The sequence below is a fragment of the Muntiacus reevesi genome, chromosome 2, assembly GCF_963930625.1.
Source record: "Muntiacus reevesi chromosome 2, mMunRee1.1, whole genome shotgun sequence".
NCBI lineage: Eukaryota > Metazoa > Chordata > Mammalia > Artiodactyla > Cervidae > Muntiacus > Muntiacus reevesi.
Window position 1 is genome coordinate 99,228,858 of NC_089250.1, and position 24,320 is coordinate 99,253,177.

The 24,320-nt window shown below is 36.0% G+C and overlaps 1 protein-coding gene across 1 annotated transcript in view; it reads left to right on the forward strand.

The window, feature by feature from the left end:
- The window catches only part of REEP3 (receptor accessory protein 3), a 97,942-nt gene that overhangs the window by 30,392 nt on the left and 43,230 nt on the right, over window positions 1-24,320 (forward strand). Inside the window, exon 2 of the mRNA XM_065922423.1 lies at window positions 18,194-18,266. Within this exon, the coding sequence (XP_065778495.1) occupies window positions 18,194-18,266 (73 nt within the window). The remainder of the gene's footprint in view (window positions 1-18,193; window positions 18,267-24,320) is intronic.

Sequence of the window (24,320 nt, forward strand, 5' to 3'; positions counted from 1 at the left end):
ACAGGTACTTTTAAAGCATTAAAAAAAGAACCTTATATTGAATTTAAATCCAGTGGTACTAGATTATATGGGAATATGGAAAATATGTTGAGTCCACATTCTAGAGGGAAATACAAAGTGGATTGAAGCAATTAACTTGAATCTGTAAACCTTTATCTGCGGTGGCTGATGGTGGGGTTACACCTTAGGTTGCCAGTGAGGATGAACACACAGCAGACCTGAGAGTTGTCTTCTCATCACACCTCAGGTGCTAAGGTCAGCTGGTTTCTTAGAAACCACTAAGCTGGAAAGCCTCTGTGCCTTGTAGGATGCCTGTGTTAAATTGAAAAACCCTAGGCTCTGTGGCAGGGCTAAAAATCCCATAGCCAGAGTCTGGGGATTGGCTTCTGGTGAAGTAGCTTTCTCAGGGTATAGTATTGTTAGGTAAGGCAGAGACTGTTAACCATGTGGCTTCCCAGTGGTGAAGATAAAATCCCCAGCAGAAGACTTGTTATTCCTCTGACCTGGTGACATGAGTCCCAAACCAATGGTTCAGCTTTGTGAAGAGTAAGAAAGTCACCAGAGATTTACAGCCCATCCCCCCACACACACACCGCCAATAAAATAAACTCCATATGAACCAAACATATAGAGAGATACAAATATTTACTTGCTCTCAGCATAAGAAAGGCTTATCTAATATAAATGCAGAAATTTAATACAAAGGTTCACAAATATATAACATATTCATATTAGCAAAATTCATCAACAAAATCAGTATTAGTTATGATATAAAATAGACCCAAAAAAAGGCCTAGAACCAACAATACTCCAGTTGTAATGAGCACATCCAGCACCTATATCTTGGTTTCAGATACATTTCTCTAGTAAAAGAAATGTATTCTTGGAGAAATAGCTAATTGGAGCACTCCTTGGAGAAACAGCTAATTCTAGTAATGGGACAAGAAATATACAAGATGAACCTTGACCATCTTTTAGTATCACGCAATAACAAAGTGCTCAAAAAAGATAAAAATAAAAACAATGATGGGGGTGTATCAAAAGGACACAAAAGTCAACTAAAAGAGATCTCAGTGACCAAATCTAGAACAATTTGAGCAACAAAATAAAGTACTATTGTGTTAGAGCCCAAAATGTATAATAAATATCCATGAGTTAAATAAATATCCATCATTTATATCCATGCTGATATAAATGATGGTTTAATCAATGAATAGAAGAGAATAGAAATATTTTCCATGAAGAAGAGTCACAAATAATTTATGTAAATACTCTGCCCTCATAGAGGTGGAGCATAATTCTCCACTCCTTAAGTATAGGCTGTATATAGTCATTTCCTTCCAAAAGGTATGGTAATGGGGAGTGGGGCAGTGTTTTGGCGGGGAGTATTTAGTAACTTTACCTGATAATTTCTTCTACAGCCACATGATCCAGGTTGTCATCAGTGATAAGGGTTGATCATATGTACCCTTGATATGTCATGAAAATGACACATTATCTTATGTGGTGTTCCTCCCCAAAACACCTACCCTGGTTCAACCTTGACAAAAACATAAGACAAATAGCAATTGAGGGACATAACAAAATTACTTGACCAGCAATCTTCAGAACTATCAAATCATAAAAAATAAGGTTTAGGAAACTTTTAGTGTTGCTTGGGGTGACATGGTGATTAAATGTAATGTCACAAATGGAGTGGGATTCCAAATGGTATCCTAAAATTTGTTGTTTAGTTGCTAACTCATGTCTGACTCTTTGCGATCTCATGGACTGTTGCCCATCCGGCTCCTCTGTCCATAGGGTTTCAAAAACTATGCAAATATGAGTAAAATATTAACTTTAATTAAATATAATATATTGTTAGTAGTTCATTAACTGTGCAAATGTACCGTACTACTCTAAGATTTTAATAAGAGGGGAAACTGGGTGTATGGTACATGAGAACTGTCTGTTCTATCATTATAATTTTTTGTAAATCTATACTAAAATTAAATTTTTGTTTTAAAAAAGTAAATTGAAGACATTATGACATTTTAGTCCTGATTACTGTGTCTCCTAAACAAGTGCATTCTTTTGTATAGCCACAAGATTAATATCACCTAAAAAAATAACAATAAGATATTAACACCAAAAGTACAGTTTGTATTCAAATTGCCCAAGTTGTTCTAATAATACCTTATGTAGCTGCATTGTTGTTTTACAAAGAACAACCAGAACAAAAATAACAACAGATTTCAATCAGGGATAACACACTGCATTTAACTGGCATTTTTTTTCTCTGTCTCCTTAACATGAAACAGTTTGCTCATGACAAGGAATTTTAACAACCCTTTCTTTTCAATGGACATATCAGCTGTCCTTTGTTTAATCACTTTTGTTTTTTTTTTTAGGGAGCAAAAAGCCATAAAGTCAGAATTGGTGGGTTCTGTACCATTTCTCAAGAGTGGGAATAGGATCATCTAAAACTGCTGTTCTGAAACAGTGATATTTCCTAAGAGCCAGAGAGCTTGTTAGTACCCAACTGTCAGGCTGGTTTCCTGCTGTAATAAGTGATGTCAGAATTAAATGAGGTGGTGGTATAGTTCTTCTAGCACATGTTTGCTTTCTTTTTTCTGTTGATGAGTTGCCCAGGATATTATAAAGTTCCCTCCTCTCTGATTTGCTTGTACAAAGAAGATACTTAGACATCCTCTTATCAGCTGACCACCTCCAAGAGAACACAGAGATTAGATGCTTTCACAATGTTTAATTTTTATGTTCTGGTGGTTTGATTTTTATAATTTCTGTTATTGATTATTTCTTAAACAAAATAAGGAGACCAAACCTTCTTTAAACCTCGTTAATCAAAGAGTAACATGCAGGGTGCCTATGAAAAGAGGGAGAGTTCTCAACATAAATAGAAAGATTGTTCTAGCTCTAAGGAGTGGCATGAGAAAAAAATTATTGAACTGGAAATAACAGACCTATTAGAAAGATGTGAACAAGTGAAATGAAGGAAGTGGTTTAAGAAGTATGAAAATAGACTGTTTTGATTCCCAAATCATCACAAGCTTATTTTTAATTAAAAAGCAATGGGGATTCACAGTGGTGTCCTTCCTTCTAGAATATACAGTGCCTGTCACAAAGTGTGCTATCACTGCTATCTGCTTTTGTGTAGTGGAGAGAAATTAACAGATTATTTGAAAGCAAAATATTCAGTCCACTTTAGGCCAGTTGGAGCCCAGTAAGGAGTTGCTATGCTTGTTTGTGAGGGGACTGTAGACGACTACAGTGTGGATTGCACAGGAGGTAGGAATGCACAGTGGGGACTTGGCAGCAATTTTAAATCTGAGTTCACTTCAGGGACGTTCACTTGGAGGTCAGGATAGAACCCATGGTTATGGCTTTTCTTACTCATCTCCTTTTTATTTGTGTAGAGGCGTGTACTTCAAGAGAGGAAGTTTTCTCAACATATTCACAAGTGGTTTATGTGTGATTTTTCTTCACCAGAAGCTTTTTTTAAACTTTAGATTACAGCTGAACTCTCTTTATCTTTAATGTTGATGGGGCTAATGCTGCGTTTGGGTTTTAACAGATCCTGTGTTTAAGGGGCTAAATAAAGAAATAGTTTCTCTGAGTTGAGAGTTATTCAAGAGTCAAGGGTTGGTCAGATGATGTGAGTGATTCTTAACTCCATCAAGTATAGTCACTTAACCAGTTTGATAGAAATGTAGAGTATGTGAATGTTGATTAAACAGTATTCTTTAGGTACTGTATACCCAGCCAAAAAATGGGTTTCATTTCTTCAAAGAAGACATACAGATGCCCAATAGAAACATGAAAAGATGCTCAACGTCGCTAAATATTAGAGAAATGCAAATCAAAACTACCCTGAAGTATCACCTCACACTGGTCAGATAGGCCATCATTAAAATATCTGCAAATAACAAATGCTGGCGAGAGGGTGTGGAAAAAAGGGAACCCTCCTACACGGTTGGTTGGAATGTGAATTCATACAGTTACTATTTGTGGAGAACAGTGTGAAGACTCCTTAGAAAGCTAGAAATAGAATTACCATATGATCTGGCAGTCTCACTCCTGGGCATGTATCCAGAAAAAACTATAATCCAAAAGGATACATGCACCCCTTTGTTCATGACAGCAGTATTTACACTAGCCAAGACATGGAAGCAGCCTAAATGACCACTGACAGATGAATGGATAAAGAAGATGTGGTACACATACAATGGAATACTACTCGGCCATAAAAAAGAATGAAGTAGTGCCATTTGCAGCAACGTGGATGAACCAACAGATTATCATACTGAGTGAAGTAAGACAGTTAAAGACAAGTATTATATCACTTACGTGTGAAATCTAAAATATGACATAGATGAACTTATTTACAAAACAGAAACAGGCACACAGACCTATGGTTACCAAAGGGAAAAGGGAGGAGGGATAAATTCGGAATTTGGGATTAGCAAATACAAACTACTGTTTATAAAATATAATATATAAACAAGGTCCTACTATATAGAACAGGGAACTAACTATATTCACTACCTTACAATAAACCATAATGGAAAATAATATGAAGAAGAATTATATACATGTATGTATGGATATAAAAAACTGAATCACTTTGCTGTACAACAGAAACTAGCACACTGTAAATCAACTCTACTTTAATAAAAATGTTAGAAAATGGATCTCAGATATCTTTTTATATGTGACAGTAATACATTAGTGGGTCACAATTCACAATTACTTAGATGACTTGTGAACATTGGTTTCATTCAACTACTAATGTTGAAGATATTTGCTATGAGTTACATATTGTATGAATTAACAGAGTTTTTTGAAATAGAGCAAAGAACACAGGTTTTAAAATTGGAAGTTCTATATTTTGTTTTGGCTTCGATACTTGGTGGATACTTTATTCATAATATCAATTAGTTTCTGAGCCTTATCATCTATAGAGATAAAACAATAATACCTATCCTATGTGTGAGTTTCTTATTTGTAGTGACAATTAGAATGGAAAAATTAGACCTGGTAAACTGGGGAATGCTGTCGATTTTCGGAAACATCTTTTAGTTATGTATGGCATTCTACACAGCACTGTCCACAGGAAGCCTAGTTCCTTGAGGGCCTCAAAAGCTGGTGATTCTATAGGATATTCTGTATTGAGTTCAGCATTATTTTTAAATATTTTTCGTTAGTCTGGCTCTACCACACAGCAGGCCTGGTAGTTGGAGGGTGAGGTGATGGCCAGGGGAAAGAGTAAGAGGATGATGAAATACTAGTCTGATTTGCTGTGGATTGATTTCTTCCCTTTAGTGTTATCTTTAGGTTTCCTTTTAGAGTAGAAATTAGAGCTCTGAAGTAAAGTTAGAAGTTTAGTTCTGACGACATGAAAATTCCAAGCTTCATAGCTCTTGATGACTATAATTAAAACATGTATAAAGTCTTACAAAGGAATTTTTTGCTTTTACTGTTTTTTTTTTTCTCCTTGGCAGTTTTAAACTTGTATCACTGGTTAAAGAATTCAGGGTTTGGGCTTTTCTCATGGGCTTTTTATTCATGATTGTAACTTTCATACTTTCTTTAAGACCACGTGTTTTACTAAATGGGAATTCTCTACTAGAGAACTCTTGGCAACAGATCTTTTCTTGAAATTTGTATAAGACAAAGTTACATATTACTTTGCAGTAATCATGCATGAACTTCTGCTACCTGATGGCATAATGACTCATTTAGCATGGATATACGCAGATACACGGTTTATCACTGGACCCTATACCAGCTGTAATCATTTGGCCATAAACAGGCACATATTTATTATTTTCAAGGATTTACTAATTTCTACCACTTTATATAACTCTTTTTCCTTATAATCTCTTAACATTTATTTTAGTGCTTAAGTAAGGACACAGTTTGGCAAAAGTAAAAATAGCCTATAGTCATTTTCACATTACTTTTAAAAATACACTTTGACCTTCACATATGGACTGCATATTACTTAATCATAATCAGCTTTAATCCAAAACTAAAGTAACCTAATGTCGTCACACCTTAGTTTCTTGAAGACGGAGAATTCAGAAATTCAGATTCTTCAGCCCCACTTCCAAAGATTCTCATTCCCAGTTGATCCTTGTATCTGGACAGATTTGGGAGCTTCTAAACCATTTATAGAGAGCTTTTCAAATAGTTCAAGGGTTTAGGATTCCTCAGAGGAGTCTACAAACAGTGAAACTAAATTAAATTCTCTAGGACAACTTAACGCATTTGTCTCATTCATTTGCATTCATCTCTTATTTTTTGATGATCCCAAGAAAGATATCCTATGAGGGGAAAAATACTACTCTGAAACAATTCAGAAAACTACTGTTATAAAATAGATTGTTTCTAAAATTCCCTCGTGTTTAAGATTCTGATTTTATTTTAAAAACTCAGAGTCTGTGTTAATGTTAGAGACCTAATCTTCAAACAGAATTGATCTATTCAAACACAGAATTAACTATGATAAAGGGCAAAATACTTTGCCCTCTTTATCTTACATGAAGCCTTTTATAAACATAAACTTGGTTGCCAGAATAGCCTGCCTTTTTGTTTTCACTAAATCCTGTGAATTCTTTCTATGTATGGTATTTCATTGTCCTCCTGATAGAAGCACACTATAGTTTCACTTGGCTAAAAGACATATAGGCAGTGGAGTGCTGGGAATGCTTAACAACTGGAGCAAAGGGACTGATTCATATCATTTACCAGTTTGCATGATGTAAATACTCCCAACAATAATAGCCTGTTTCATGCTACCAGTGTGATGTCACCGAATGTGGAGCTGGGAGGAGACACCCACAGAACTTAGTATTTCCACTATACACATAGAATAGGCAGAAATAACTGCAAGAGGTTAGCAAAATAGAATAAGGTAATTAGGAAATGAGGAGTTTGAGTATTTACCGTTTGACTCTTCATGTGTTTTCTTTATTCAAATTAGTTAACCATAAGCTATTCTAGAAACTGCATGCTTCTTTGGTGAAATAGAGTGTTTCAAAATGCGAGATTTTTACTTTACATTTTCTACTTTGTTTTTCAGATTACCTATACATTTTAAACAACAAAAACAATATTTAAAAAGAAGCCCTCCAAAATATTTTAACATGTGGCTAAGTTGGGGAACTACCCATGGTTCCCAAACTCGGCTCCCCAAGCTAAAAAAATACCTTTCTTGGTTCTCTGGTACCATAGAGCTGAATTCTGTGCTTAGCCGTCGTGACCAGTACATTTTGACTATTTATTTATGCTCTGTTGTGTTTTTTCAAATTATCTGAGAAATCATTTGCCAAATGTATGTTAGAAAATTAAGAAAAATTAGAGAATTAAGAATAGGAAAAAATAGAAATCAAAATAGAAAATAAAAACCTGTGAATACAAGAACTGTATAAATATGCCAATCTTAAGGCCCGTGATGTTTGAACAGCAAATTTTGCCTATCGGCTTCCTGGCAACTAGTCAGGAGGGAAAAAAGGAGCAATATAATTCCTATCAGATAGAAGGTAGGGCATCATTTTCTCAAAGAAAGCTAAGTACTGAATTCCAAGGTAAATCTTACATATGAGATTTAATATACAGGAATACCAATATAATACACAATGCTCTTAATACTCTTCCCCTGTTATTTATAGTCATGGGTTTCATATGGCAGTTTCTTATACTGTACTTCAAGAAGAAACAAGAATGTATTATTAAAAAATAATAATTCCGTTAAAGTGACTTTCCCTCAAAGAAGATACGTATGATGTTTAAGAACATAACCTGGTAGTCGAGCTTGATCCAAATTTAGGATGACACCACCTAGAGAAATAAAGGTTTAGAACAAGGGTGGCCAAAAACAAACAAAAAAAAAGGCAAGTTAAATCCACTTAGCGTCTGTCCTTTGTTGTGAACTCATGTTGGTGCTGTGTTGACGAGTTTCCGAGACAGGGTCGGCAGAAAAGAGTGCAGTGAATGAGTAGCAGTTTCTCTCTTGGTCACAGGAATGAGCAGCTGAGAGACCTCTGCATGTTTACTCTCCTTAGGTCAGGTTATTTTATGTGCACTTCACTAGTCTCAGTCTTTAGTGCAAAGTGAATTACAGACAGATGGGGTTTGTTTATACTCTGTGATGAGGGCCCGGAATGTTTTATTTTGCATTGCTCTTTAAGAGTGTACATGGTATCTTGTTAATTATGACAGACTCGCCACAACGAACCTGATACATTTGTCTTTCATCATTCTGATTTTTGATCCTGTGTTTTGTTTCTTTAGTATTAGCTATTCCATTTCAGTTAACCTCTCTTCTCATTGAGTTTGTCCTGTAATGTAATAGAACACTATAACATTTTTTGTTTGTTTAGGAGCATGATTCTGAAGGCAGTGCAATAAGGAGAATTTGCCAGCCGAGCGACCCCAGGCGCCAATGAGTATGGTCATATTACGTATTGGTGTTTTATGGTTTATTAGCAGCAATAAGCTATTTATGCTTACTTTTAGCAAACTACAGTCACAATTCTATTATTAGAGCAATAACTTGTAATACAAAGACAATTCGGGGGAAATTTTGATAGTTCTGAAATTAAATGTTAGCATCATTGTAATATTTGGGGATGTTTTCCTCTTTTAAGTATCAATTTATGCACCACATGATTGTTCTAATCCATATATTATCTACAAAACACAGTTCATCCACTGGAAAAAATGCCCACTGACTCTCCTACTGTATTTTACTTGTTTGACTTTTGTGTTATTACATAGTCCTTAAATGGGTATTTTATACATTCCTTATAAGAATATAAACTATGTTACTTTTCCAAAGAGCAATTTGACAATGTATATCAAAGATCTTCAAAATCTCAGTCCCTTTGACTTAGCTATTCCAGTTCTACAATATGTCATTAGGAAATAAACAGTGATTTATAAGTGTGGATTTTGCAGTAGAGTGCCTGACTGTGAATGTAGCCAGTAAACTTATAAGATATTTAACGCTGGATTTTTTTTAAACTTCTGTAAGGCTCAGTTTTTGCATTTGTAAAATAGGTATGAAAATATCACCTATCTCTAGGTGTTAGTATGAGAACTAAGTTGAAATGATATATCAAAAGTGCTTAACATCCTGCCTAATATGAAATGTTGATAAATAATCGCTATTATTAGTAATTATAGAGACTTGGAAGGATAAAAGTCTATGTGCTCTAAGATGTCAATTGATTATGTTTAAATTATGATATTTTATAACATAATTAGAACTTTTTAAATATTGATCTTTAAAATGTTAAGATAATGTTGTAAAAGATTGTAGAAAAACTAGAAAAGATAATGCCAAAATGTTAAGATTGGATCACTGTTAATAATTTTTAAAACTACATGATACATTCTCTGACATAAATCATACCAATGTTTTCTTAGGTCAGTCTCCCAAGGCACTAGAAATAAAAACAAAACTAAACAAATGGGACCTAATCAAGCTTACAAACTTTGCACAGCAAAGGAAACCATAAACAAAATGAAAAGACAACCTACAGACAGAGAAAATATTTGCAAACAGTGCAACAGACAAGGGCTAAATCTCCAAAATATAAAAACAGCTCATGTAACTCAACAAAAAAAACAAACAACCCAATCAAAAAAAAAAATGGGCAGAAGACCTAAATAAACATTCCTCCAAAGAAGACATACGGATGGCCAATAGGCACATGAAAAGCTGCTCAACATCACTAATTATTAGAGAAATGAAAAATCAAAATTACACACCTGTCAGAATGACCATCATTAACAAGCCTACAAATAAGTGCTGGAAAGGATGTGGAGAAAAGGGACCCGTCCTCCTACAATGCTGGTGGCAATATAAGTTGGTGCAGCCATGATGGAAGACAGTATGGAGGTTCCTCAGAAAACTAAAAACAGAATTATCATATGATCCAGCAATCCCACTCCTGGGCATAAACCCAGACAGAACTATAATTCAAAAAGATACATGCACCCCTATGTTCAAGCAGCAGTATTCACAATAGCCAAGACATGGAAACAACCTACATGTCCATCAAGACAAATGGATAAAGATGTAGTGCATATATACAATGGGATACTACCCAACCATAACAAAGAACAAAATAGCATCATTTGCAACAACATGGATGCTACTGGAGATTATCATACTAAGTGAAGTAAGTCAGAAAGAGAAAGATAAATACTATATGATATCACTTATATGTGGAATTTAAAACATGACACAAATGAACCCATCCAGGAAACTGAAACAGACTCACAGAGAACAAACTTGTGGCTGCCGGGAGGTAGGAGTGGAGGAAGGAGTTATAGGTCAGTAGATGCCAGCTTTTATATATATAATGGATAATCAAGATCCTGCTTTATAGCACAGTAAACTGTACTCAGTATCCTTGGATAAACCATAATGAAAAAGGATACATGTGTCTGTATAACTGAGTCATTTTGCTATACTACAGCAATTACAACATTGTAAATCAACTACAGTTAAAAAAACTAGCTGATAGAGGGATTTGTTTTATTAACACTATTTGTGTGTGACTTTATTTTTCGTTTTTTTGATTATTTGTTTTTGGCTGTGCTGGTTCTTTGTTTCTAGGTCTTTTCTCTAGTTGCGGCAGGCAGGGGCTACTCTTCATTGCAGTGCCCGGGCTTCTCACTGTGGTGGCTTCTCTTGGTGCGGAGCCTGGACTCTAGGGCATGCAGGCTTCAGCAGTTCTGACACGTGGTTCCTGGGCTCTAGAGCACAGGCTTAGTCGTTGTGGCACACGAGCTTAGTTGCTCTGCGGCATGTGGAATCTTCCTGGATTCAGGGATCAAACCCGTGTCGGCTGCATTGGCAAGCGAATTCTTTACCACTGAGCCACCAAGGAAGCCCTTTCAGTGTTTTTAAAAGAATGACAAGAGTAATAAAAAAGGAAGTTTAAATCTTGGAATTAGTGCTTTGTAATTTGTTTAAATGTTAATTAAATTGATCAGTTTGTTATTAAAACATTTTTGATGCATTTTTTAAAGTTTGAAAGACTTTGAGTGATATATCAGGCTTGTGGAAAGTTTAGTAAAAATCATAACAAATACATTTATAAAAGAAAGATGGTTTATTCAGTCATGGAATTTCTTGGTGATTTTTATTGTCTTTTTTATGCTTTTGTATATCTTCCAAAAATTCTGCAATAAGTTCTTTTTTAGAATCTTAATCAGAAAAGTATTTGATCAATTTTTTATGAATTGAAACTTAACTTTTATGCTTTGATGACATTAATTCTAGTATTGAGTGCACCCTTATTCATTGCTTCTTAGATTGCCCTTTGAACATGTAATTTTCAAACAATTTTGGTGGAAGATGAATTGTGTCTTAACATCTGTCCAGAAGATTGCTATTTCAAGTATTTTTCATATATGAAAAGTGATACAAGAACCGTCTTCACTACTGCATTCCCATAAATTTTATTTCCTTTTTTAAACAGTGTTTTTCAGCATAGCCAGTGTTCATGTAGGCAACTTTACCTTAATGGGAGGGAAAGGTATTATGAGTATTTTGGCAAAGTTTTCACCTCTTTAGGCAAAAATAAGATTAAGAGGAAATGAGCAACTATTTCTTCCTGCCTCTGTAACTGAAATGATATTCATATTTATAGGTCAAGTTTATTTGTAGTAAATACTCTCTTTATAAACTGTAAATTCATCTTGTAGGTGGCCTTCTAAAATAAACTTTATTTGATTTTGTACACTATGTGCTCATGCTTTGGCTTTATGCCTGACCTCCCAGGTTGCAAACATCTACAGTAGAGCCCAATATTAAAGAAAATGAACCCAAAAATTAACTGAGAAAATATTGCAATGTTAGTAATAAATTATCCAGTAATATTCTCATTGGAGCAATAATAAATTATAATATGAACAGTGGTGGTCTTTAAAAATTGTCCCACTATTCACTAAGACATTTAATCTTTCCCATGTTCCAAATGAAATACATTATTGGTTTCTTCTCTTTACAGCATTTAGGTGTTAGGGACATATTTGTTCATTTGACTGGTTCTATTCAATACAGAGGTTAAAAAATAAAGGCAAAACACCCGTATGCCTAGCACCAACTAGCACCAAATCTTACTATATGTAAGAAAATCATTTTCGAAGTCAGTTATATATACATTAAGAATTCAAACAATGTAAAATAGAGTATGCTAAAGGAAAAATGACTAATGCTAACAAATTCTAAAATTCACAATAAAAGTAATTTGGAAGTCTATGGAAGAGGGTGGGATCTTGATGGGAAAAGGTTAATTTAGCCAGGAAAAAAAAAATAGAAGAAAGAAAGGAGAGGGAGGGAGAGGAGGATAAGGAGGAAAGGAGACTTTGCAGGCAGGAAGCACACGCTCCAGGACTGAAGCAGGAATACAAGAGGCATGTTGAGGAAACCACGTTGGAACCGATGGTCTATATAAGGCAGTGGTTTTCCAGATTACATTCTGATGAGTCCCCACATGGGCCGGTTGGCAAGCAGGTGAAGAGGCCAGCTACTAAAGTCTTTGGGCAAGGCGGTACAGCAGGTGTGTTAGGAAGACGGATCTGACCATGGAGCCAGTGCTGTGCTGGGAAAACCATTGAGTAAGTCAGATGAGACGGCACACGCCCAAATGTATCACTGGCCACTGGTATATAAATAAAAGACGATGGATGCATGGGTGCTCCCCGAGGAGAAACCCGAGTTACAGATTGAATGCATGATATAGCAGGGGAAGGAGAAGTAAAAGATTCATGCACTGATAGTGATGGAGAAGTTCATGTTGAATTTAAATCCAGCCACTAGTACTAGGTTGTATGAGAATATGGAAGATAATATGTTGATTGTGTCCCGGTTGTAAAAGGAAATACAAAGTAGACAGAAGTGATTAACTTGAATATGTAAACCTTTATCTGCAGTGGCTGATGGTGGGATTACACCTTAGGTTGGCAGTGAGGATGAATACATAGCAGACCTGAGAGTTCTGTTCTCGTTTACACCTCAGGTGCTAAGTCAACTGACTTCTTAGAAACCACTAAGCTAGAAAGCCTCTATGCCTCTTGAAAGGTTAGACTGAAAAGCCTGAGGCTCTGTGGCACAGCTCACAATCTCATAGCCAGAGGCTGGCAATTGGCTTCTGGTGAGGTAGCATTCACAGGGTAGTATTATTGGATAACGGAGAGTGTTAATAATGTGACTTTCAGTTGGCGAGGATAAAATCCCAAGCAGGAGAAGGCTTGTTGTTCCTCAGATCTGGTGACATGAGCTCCGAACGCATGGTTCAGCTTTCTGAAGGATGTCACCAGGGATTTATAGTTCATCCCCCCTCCCTCAGATAAACTATAAATGAACTAAAAACCTCTCTTTCTCTATATCTCTCATATAAAGATATAAATATTCACTTACTCTCAGTCTAAAAATGCATATTTAAATGCAAACACTTATTTGAAAGTCCTTAAATTAGTATGTGTTACGGGCTGAATTGTGTCCCTCTCCCAAAACTTGTATGTTGAAGTCTTAACCTGCAGTATATCTCAGAATGTGACTGTATTTGGAGATAAGATCTTTAAAGAGTCAGGTAAGCTAAAATGAGGTATTCAGAGTGGGCCGTAATCCAATATGACTGGTATTCTTACAAAAAGAAGAGATTAGGACACACACACAGACCAAGGTATGACCACATGAGGACACAGTGAGAACCTGACCATCTACAATCCAAAGAGAAAGACCTCAGGAAAAAACTAAACTGGGCCACACCTTGACCTTGGACTTCCAGCCATCAGAACTATGAGACGATAAACATCTGTTGTTTTAACCATCCAGTCTGTGGTATTTGGTTATGGCAGCCCTGGCAAACGTTAATACATTATGTATTTGAGCAAACTTCATAAACAAAATCAAAAGATAATAACCTAGAAAGATATTGGCTAACATGCAAAACACACAAAGAAGGGCCTTGAGTCACCTACATTCCAGTAACAGTGAGCACACTTAGCACTCAGATTTTAAATACCAGACAGTCTTAAATACCGCTGTCCGATAAAAGAAACCAAGACTCCATGGAGAAGTGGCTGATTCTAGGAATGCAACAGGAATATTAATGGTATGAACCAGGTCCATTTTTTTCTTTTCTTTTTTTTTTTTTTTTTTTGAGCCAGGTCCATTTTATAGTGCCAGAAAGTAATTAGTAATTGCTTAAAAAAAAAAGTCCCTCCCAATTATAGAGGTAAGTCGAAGGGACACAGGAATTAACTGAAAGATCTCCCAATGTTCAAAGCTTTTGAGTAACAAATAGATTAAAACCTAAAAAGTGTAAAATAAATATACAAGTCCATATTGATGTAAATAAATTATTGAATAAATGGCTGGGGAATAATAGAAAATCTCCATGCAGAAGAATTGCAAATAATTTATGTAGCTACTCCACCCTCAAGGAGATAGAGGTCAGCTCCTCACTCAAGCATGGCCTGTGCGTAGTGACTTCCTTCTCAAGTCCGCAGCATGGAAAGCAGGCTGGGGCGGGGGAGTAACCTTACAATGGCAGGTCGAACACACACCACTTCAGCCTGGTGTTCAGGCTTGACATCAACAGTGACAAGCCATACTAATAGTATGTGCCCTTGATATAATATGATGTGATGGAACTGTGCTTCTGTGATTTTCCTCACCAAAACCCATACCGCATCTAATCATAAGAAAAACATCAGACAGATGCCAGTAGAGCAGTTTCCTATAGTGTTCAGTTCAGTTCAGTCATGTCCAACTCTTTGTGACCCCATGGATTGCAGCACGCCAGGCCTCCCTGTCCATCACCAACTCCCGGAGTTTACTCAAACTCATGCCCATTGAGTTGGTGATGCCATCCAGCCATCCCATCCTCTGTCATACCCTTCTCCTCTCGCCCTCAATCTTTCCTAGCATCAGGGTCTTTTCAAATGAGTCAGCTCTTCACATCAGGTGGCCAAAGTAGTGGAGTTTCAACTTCAACATCAGTCCTTCCAATGAACACTGAGGACTAATCTCCTTTAGGAAGGACTGGTTGGATCTCCCTGCAGTCCAAGGGACTCTCAAGAGTCTTCTCCAACACCACAGTTCAAAAGCATCAATTCTTCGGCGCTCAGCTTTCTTCACAGTCCAACTCTCACATCCATACATGACCACTGGAAAAACCATAGCCTTGACTAGGCGGACCTTTGTTGGCAAAGTAATGTCTCTGCTTTTTAATATGCTGTCTAGGTTGGTCATAACTTTCTTTCCAAGAAGTAAGCGTCTTTTTAATTTCATGGCTGCAGTCACCATCTGCAGTGGTATTGGAGCCAAAAAAAAGTCTGCCACTGTTTCCCTAATCTATTTGCCATGAGGTGATGGGACCTGATGCCATGATCTTAGTTTTCTGAATGTTGAGCCTTAAGCCAACTTTTTTCACTCTTCTCTTTCACTTTCATCAAGAAGCTCTTTAGTTCTTCTTCACTTTCTGCCATAATGGTGGTGTCATCTGCATATCTGAGGTTATTGATATTTCTCCCGGCAGTCTTGATTCCAGCTTGTGCTTCATCTAGCCCAGCGTTTCTCATGATGTACTCTGAGATATACATAAGTTAAATAAGCAGGGTGACAATATACAGCCTTGATGTACTCCTTTTCCTATTTGGAACCAGTCTGTTCTGTGTCCAGTTCTAACTGTTGCTTCCTGACCTGCATACAGATTTCTGAAGAGGCAGGGCAGGTGGTCTGGTATTCCTACAGTGTAGTTGATCTATATTCCTCAAAACTGTCCAGATCATCTCCCAAGGAGTCTGAGAAACTGTTGCAGCCAAGAGTCCTAAGGAGGGACGACAACAACTATAAATATGCTATCTTTAATGGGATCCTGGGACAGAAAAAGGATGCTAAGTAAAAACTGTAAGAAATCTGAATAAAGTATGGATTTTGTGAAAGTCACTCAGTCATGTCTGACTCTTTGCAACACAGTGGACTGTAGCCTATGGACAAATTCCTCTGTCCATGAAATTCTGCAGGCAAGAGTACTGGAGTGGGTTGCCATGCCCTTCTCCAGGGGATCTTCCCAACCCAGGGGTTAAACCCAGGTCTTCCACATTGCAGGCAGATTCTTTACCATCTGAACCACCAAAGAAGCCTGGACTTTAGTTAATAATATAGTTTAAATGATTTATTAATTATGACAGATATACCATACTCATACGAGGTAGTGTTAATACGACTCAGTGGGAACTATTGGGAACTATCTATACTATCTTCCCTACTTTTCTGTAAAAATAAAACTATTCTAGAACTCCTTTTAAAAATAAAGAATATCATACACTTCATGTATCGGAAAAACAGTAAACACTTGAAAAAAAAAAAACTCGAACTACTAAAACATATGAGATGATTATTTTTCTCTTATTTAGCTGGCAAACTTTTTAAAAAAAATCATGATACACATGATTGGCAATGTATAGGAATGTAAAGTAGAACTCCTTCTCTGCAGGGCGTATTTGGTAACAGGCAAAAATGTCTTTACTCTATGAAGCAGCAACATCACAATTAAGAAGTGAATATCAGTGTGCACAGAAATTTTTTTTATATTATGTGCAATAGTGCGAAGACATCTGGTACAAACTGCTCAAGCTAATATGGGATGCACTTCCTCTAAGTTTCCATACCCCACCTGGGAACTTCTTGGAAAAAAATTTTTTTAATGACTGGTCAACCTATAGCTGTGATCCAAGGATAAGAAAAATGGCCTAAAAATACTAGCTCTTTATTGGCATAGGATAGGAAAGTGGACTGAAGTTCCCTTATGTCCAAGACTTTCTCCTATCATCAACATCCTGGGGCTGATCAAACTAAGACCCCTACTTCCCCAGAGGGACAATCCCTGCTGGGACCAATCTGCCCTTGTTATCAGGGCCAATTTGAGCACTATCTGGTCTAAATTTTGGCTATGAAACTATGATCATGGAAAATTACGATTTTTGACAGTGTGGTCACAGTATTCTTTAGACTCCAGAGAAAGTTTGAAGAAAATTCCTTTTTTGAATTCTTGCCCTGAGGAAATAACTCCTCCTGTGCCTTAAGAGAGGCTTCCCAGATGGCGCTAGTGGTAATGAACTTGCCTGGCAACGCAGGAGACATTGGAGACGCTGGTTCGATCCCTGGGTTGGGAAGATTCCCTGGAGGAGGGCATGGCAACCCACTCCAGTATTCTTGCCTGGAGAATCCCCACGGACAGAGGAGCCTGGCAGGCTACAGTCCATGGGGTCACAAAGAGTCGGACATGACTGAGTGACTAAACACAGCACAATAGCAGAAATCTGGAAATTAACCAAAAGCCTATAAATACGGGACTGTTTTAAACCATGCAGATATCATTGTGGAATGTAGTGAAGGTATCAATACTGTAGACTAATATTTGAACAGAAAAATTCCATGATGTATTATGTGAAAATGCCAATGTGTACTGTGTTGTGTCATTTCTGTGTCTATATATATGTATACACACACACACTCCTTGGATCTGGAATTTGGTGAAATAATTTAATGCTATCTGTTAGAACTAAATCCTGTTAGTAATTGTCATTTTATAAATGCTTTGTGTTATTTTAATATATATTATAATAAATATATAAGTATTGTTTCATAGCACTGTCATAATTAGAAATCAGAGTGAAGGACCACTTTTTCCATTATCGCAAATTGTGTGTGTGTATGCAAACATTATGTCTGTTTTAGTTTTGCATCTCATGGATAAAAAATGGGATTTGCATACACTAAAGTGTTGCCTGTGGTAATTTCTGACTCATAGTCTGAGGACAATTTTTATTTTACTTTCTGCAATTTTGTACATTTTCCAAAATGTTCAGGGATCCACAGAATATTTTTTTCTGGAATAAAAGATTTTAAATGGCCATTTTTAAAATAAATCTTTTGTTCCTATAAACCTGTGTAAAATATTGAAACTATCCTTTTGTTTTCAAAAAATATTTTTTTACTTTGATTTTCTGAGTGGATTTAGTTTATACACCAAGTTTTTGTACATTCACACTGTCATGTGTTTTTCATGTACTAGCTACTTTTTCTATTAGGTGAAATTTTTCATGAGCTCTTAAAACCATTGTTATGTTTGATTTGTCCTCTTGCATTTTTCGCTTTTAGGTTGGTGTTTGGAATGCTTTATCCTGCATATTATTCATACAAAGCTGTGAAAACGAAAAACGTGAAGGAATATGTAAGTATAGTTTTGTAAGTGATCAATTCTAGTTGAATGTTTCCACTGTATACAATACTAGAAAAACATTATTTTAGAAACAGCTGGAATAATGTTTTGGGTTAAAAATGTTATATAAATGTAATGAAGTTTGTCTTTTTTTAAAACTAATTTTGAATATAATTCCAAAGTGGAATTTCAAAAATAATTTGCTGTCAGTTGGCATTTAAACAAGTATGATTCCCAAATGAGTCATTGGATCTCTATTCAACCTCCAGTAAAATAAGAGGTTGGGAAATTGTCTGTTTTTCAGTCTTACAAATGTATAGGTTTACCTGGAATAGCTATAGTCCCAAAATCTTTTCCTTCCTTCATAGGCATTTTGTCACCTTCTAGTTGATTAAATATATAGATACCTTATGACTACTGACAATTACATTCTCTTTTTCTTCTTGAATCATACTATGTTGTAATGATTTCCTCTTCAGTCATCAGTCTTTCTTTTCTCTTTCACTTTCCTCTTCCTCATCTCTTAGCTGTTGGTTTTTTTTTACTTTCACTAATTTTTAAATGTTTATTATAATAAATTCTTCAAATATTGTTTTATGGTACTGGCATACTTTAGTTTTTAGATACAAGCACTTTTCTTCAGTTAACAGTGCTTCTCAAGCTACTTGTGATACAGGACCACTTTGGGTTTTGGGGTTTTTTTTTAATAATTTCCATTATGTCATAGACCAATACTTTTTAAAATAAATTTTAAAAGTAATCACTATCAAAAATGAAGTCAAACTCCGAAAACATACAAAATACTGCCCAAACTTTTATTATTAGATGTAGTAGATCTGAAATTATTGTCAATTTTATATTTAAAGCAAAACAGTAACACTCCACAACCTTGCACTAGTCCACAGACAACGTTTTGCCTTATGGTGTCATATTTTAATTGTAATTCTGTTTTGAAAGATAAAAATAAGACTTGCTCTTCATTTCTAAACACCACAAAAGTATAAGCTGGGAGTATACAACTTGCTACTAATTAATTGTACTGGCCAATACAATCCTCATTTGAAAAGTTTATGATAGTGTTATTAAATGAGATTTTTTTTTTTCTGAATCTACTTAATTGTATATTTGAAGTACACAGGGTGATATGTTCCTCAACTCTGGGTCCATCTAACCTATGAAGTATTATAAACCAAGGATAAACAATAACTTGTATATCTGAGTGTCTCTGTGTACATATCTGTGCTTGAAGTATTCTCACTCCCAAATGTACAATATTTTTGCTGGAAAAAAATTACAAATTGAAAATGAAGTTCTAATAATATGAAGATCTTGTCAGCAGGCACACAAATGCCATCCCCTTAATAAAAGATAAAATTTTGGAAAAGGAAATATAAAAGTATGTATGTGTTAGTCGCTCAGTTGTGTCTATCTCTTTGTAACCCCATGGACTGTAGCCCTCCAGGCTCCTCTGTTCATGGAATTCTCCAGACAAAAATACTGGAGTGAGTTGCCACTTCCTTCTTCAAGGGATGTTCTCAACCCAGAGATTGAACCCAGGTCACCTGCATTGCAAGCAGATTCTTTACCATCTGAGCTACTAGGGAAACCCATAAAAGTATAACAAATTACAATGAAAAGAGGCCCTTCATGTGTAAATTAATGATAGAAGGTCAGAAAAAACAGTATTATTCAAGGATTGACCTAAGAACCATTATGACAGTATTATTACATTTCTTACTATGCATCAATTTAATTTTGTTAATGTTTTTAAGGACTTAAAAACATAGATTTGTGTTTTATTCCCTTAGTGCAACACTCAAAATTTTATTACTGCATTATTCTATAAATTTGGTGTTAGTAAGAATGGTCTAATCCTCAAATTTTAGTTCTGCTTCATAAGTTAAAGTAGTTTAACCGATGGAAGAGAATCCATTAACATTCTTATTCAAACCATTGGAAAAGCTTTAAGACTTGACATGTGCTTATATGTTTATATATACACACATACCTACGTACATACATATTTGGCTATATACTTCGCATATTGCCTTGCACATCTTTTTAGAAATTAACTCATAAAACAAAGGAAGAATTATCTGTACATAATTTTGCTACAGTATTATGACTCTGAAACAAGTTCTTTAACCATCCCTTTGGGAATATCAGAATCATGAGTAATTGAAGAAAAACTGGGGAAGCAAAAAGGCAGGTGGCTGGAGTTGTTTTGATAATTACATGGTAATCAAATCTGCTTCACAAATTACGCAAGAGCTAGAGTGAAACGGAAAAACAGTCAGTCACTGAAAGGAGGAAGGCAGGAATCTGCTTTTGACACAGAAGTTTAATACTACTCTAAGACCTCCTGGGGACCAAACTGTCTGCCGTCAAGTCTGCCGAAGAGACCAAGCAGAGATATCATACTAGAAAAATAACATCTTAACGTTTACGTAATTTCTACCAGTTTCAAAATACTTTTATGTATTATTATTTCCAGTTGCTACTATAACAGTTGCCACACATTTATTGGCTTAAACCAAAGCAAATGTATTCTCTTCCAGTCTCAGAAGTCAGAAATCTGAAATGGAGCCACAGGCCTCATTCCTTTGGGAAACTCTAGGGGAAAATCAGTTTCCTTACCTTTGCTAGCTTCTACAGGCAGCCCACACTCCTTGGCTTACGGCTGTATTCCTCCAGCTTCAGAAAAGCCAGGAACACTGGACTGAGACCTCCTCAAGCTGCTATCTCTCTGGTTCTCCTGAGATAAAACAAGGTTCCGAAGTCCTCTTCCCCAATAAAGACTCTCGTGACTACACTGGACTCACCTGAGTGATCCAGGCTCCTCGCCCCATCTGAGGGTCAGCTGATTAGCCACCTGAATCCCATGTGCAGCCTGATTTCTCCTCTAACGCGAAACCTGACAGACTCACAGGTTCCAGGGATTGAGACAGGGCCATCTTTGGAGGAGGGAGACATTATTCTTCTGCCTAATACAGTATCTCAGTGGCCCTCACTCCAATTCCATAAAGTAGTAAGGAATATTGGAATATTACAGGCTCTGTGAAGTGAACTAACTTGCCCAGGATCACATGAATCATTAAGGCAGGAAAGGTGTCAGATTAGAAAACAAATGAGGATTTTTCTCGCTTGAAAAGCAAAAAAGTTGAAACAGCTTTCACCACCAACCAGCGAATATGCCTGTGATTAATTCCAAGGTGGATCTTCCGAGACCCCAGTTATATGGATATTTTCCAAGAAGAGCCGTGAAACAGCTTAACCAGTAGGAGGGCAGGACCCATAAGCATCTAAACCAACTGTAATCAAAATGGTTAAAGATAAAATGAGAAGTTTTTGAAAGTTCTGTATGATCTTGGCAGTTCTTTAAATATTTCCAGCCTAAATTTACTTGTGACAAAAATGTTGAGTATCGTTTTCTTAGTGAGCCTCACCTAAACTTAAGTCATCTGATTTTACCCCTGATTTATAGCAATTTTGTCAAAACTCTGTTCTCACAAAGTTTTCTTGTAATCCCATCCAAATTTGTTTTCTATCTGGTAGTTTCTTGATAAGAGTAACTTTCTTAAAATTTCCCTGTTATATTCTTCATAACCTTTTATACTATCTGTATTGTATTTTTTGTGTGTGTTTGTGTTTGTTTTCCCCACCAGATAAGCTCCAAAGAGAGTTTTGTTGTTTTGTTAATTGCTATATTCCTATACCTAGAACAGTACATGTTACATAGTAGGTACTCAATATTTTTTTAATGAATAAAGAGGGAAGAAGAGTTGACTTCTAAGTATATAGCAAATATTAAATAGTATTTACAAGAACATGTCCCTTTCTTCAGTGGATGGGTCTAGTTTCTCAGCTTTGATTCTGCTCCTTAAGGAGTACACAGACCAGTCTGACTTATCCCTAAGTCCAGTTATTCTGTGATGTTTGGTTAATACCTAAATTCTGCTGATATCTTCTACTTCAAAATTATTCTCAGAAAGCAAACATTTTTGGTTAATTTACTTCTTCCCACCCTAACTGCTACCATTGCCTTTAAGCCTGCAAATATTGTAGATTGCACCTGATAAAACAGATGCTGTATTCAGATCAAAACAAATGAAAAGTGCTATGTATTTTGGCAACCTTCCTTTCTTCCTTTGCCTATTTTTAAAACGGAGCTTTCCTAGGATATAATTTCCTGTATAGTGTGGCAGCTATGGCCTACTTACAGTCTTTCAGTCTTGCAGTAATTGAAATGTAAACTTACTGAAGAACTAGTATGGTTTTGCAATTTTTTTCAAGCCTAGACCGTCTCACGACTTGAAAATAGAGTGTTTACTTCCAAGTTGTATATAATTGCTGTAGCTTTTCTAGGAAACCAGTGTTCTTATTCTAAGAATGTTGGGGAAAGTGGCAATGAAAAGACTGGGTCACAGTACTTAGAGATCACAGACATTTGGTCCTGAGATTTACTGTGAGCAAGAACAAAGAACAGGGAAAACTCTGGGAGGTGACTTTCTGAAAGGCCCTCTAAACCCTGTTGACTTAGTGTTTGAAAGTGACCTAATTTTTGACTGAATATTTGGGTGATATGAAGGTGAACAAATATGCCACATGCTTGTCATTTGGTAAAATCTTAAGTTGCCTACTACTAGTTCTGTCTGTCAGAAATTTGTCTACCAGTTATAAAGGGGAAAAACGTAGTAAAGAAACTTTATTGTCAAATGTGTTCCCCAGGCATCTTTTCATATTTTGGATTAAAAACACTCATTTGATTGAAGGGTTTTTCATAATTTGAGAAGTACGAAAATTTAACAAATTAAAGGGATTTTTTAAAATTTTATCTATTTTTAATTGAAAGATAATTGTTTTAAAATATTGTGTTGGTTTCTGCAATACATCAAAAATGGGGATTTTTTTTTTTAATTTTTTGAAAATTAGTTTTGTCAGGCTGTATTCCTATTTATTTTTTATTCTGATCTACTTTTAATTTACTTTTTGAAAAAAAATTTTACTTTTGGTTTTTATCAAAGCTTTACTTATTTATAATTTAAAAATCAAACAGCTGTCCAAAGCTTATTATGTAAAACAACAGTTCCCCACTTTCCTCATCCCTGTTTCTAACTTTCGAGGAAACTACTTTCAATTCTTTTATCCGAATCCGTTAGTATTTATCTATACATCTAAATACATGCCTGTATTGCTGTTTCTTAATTTTTCAGATGTATCTCATCATTTGACTTCCTTCTGTTAAAGATCATTTGTTAGTTACCCAATGTCACTATATACTTGCATAATTTCCCTATAGCCTTCCACTGTCATTAGAATGTAGACTTCCCTTGTGGCTCAGACAGTAACGCGTCTGCCTACAATGCGGGAGACCCGGGTTCGATCCCTGGGTCAGGAAGATCCCCTGGAGAAGGAAATGGCAACCCACTCCTGTAGTTTTGCCTGGAAAAGGCCATGGACAAAGGAGCCTGGTAGGCTACAGTCCACAGGGTCGCAAAGAGTCGGACATAACTGAGCGACTTCACTTTCACTTATCATTAGAATGTAATTTGAGTTGGATCAGTATTCAGTATTTATGTTATTGAGGTTAAATTAGAAAAAAACAATAGAGTCTAGAGATAAAGAACGAGGCTGCTTGGCTTATCATCTTGGCCTTACTAGCTGTATCTTTGAACAGGTTATTTTTTGGCCTCACTTTCCTTATCTGGAAAAAAAAGTACAGTAGTGGTACTTGCCTCCTCTGGTGGTTGTGAGGATTATATGAGTTAATGCAACAAAGCATTTAAATCAGTACCTATTATATAAGGTTTTTCACCATAGAAACACCATTTGCATCTGATGTCTACAGTATCTTGCCATGACCATTCTTTTTCTTCACAGTAATTTGTTATTCGTTATCTTGTTTTTCTGTTTTGTTTTGTTCACTTATTTGGCTTTTTCTGTTCTCTTTGCTTATTTAGACCCACACTCTGACAGATGTGTGAATTTCCTCTCGGTGTATTCTCATCCGTTAGATAGTCCAGACTGACTCTTAGATCCTCAGATTTCTTAATCTCCTGTTTTCCT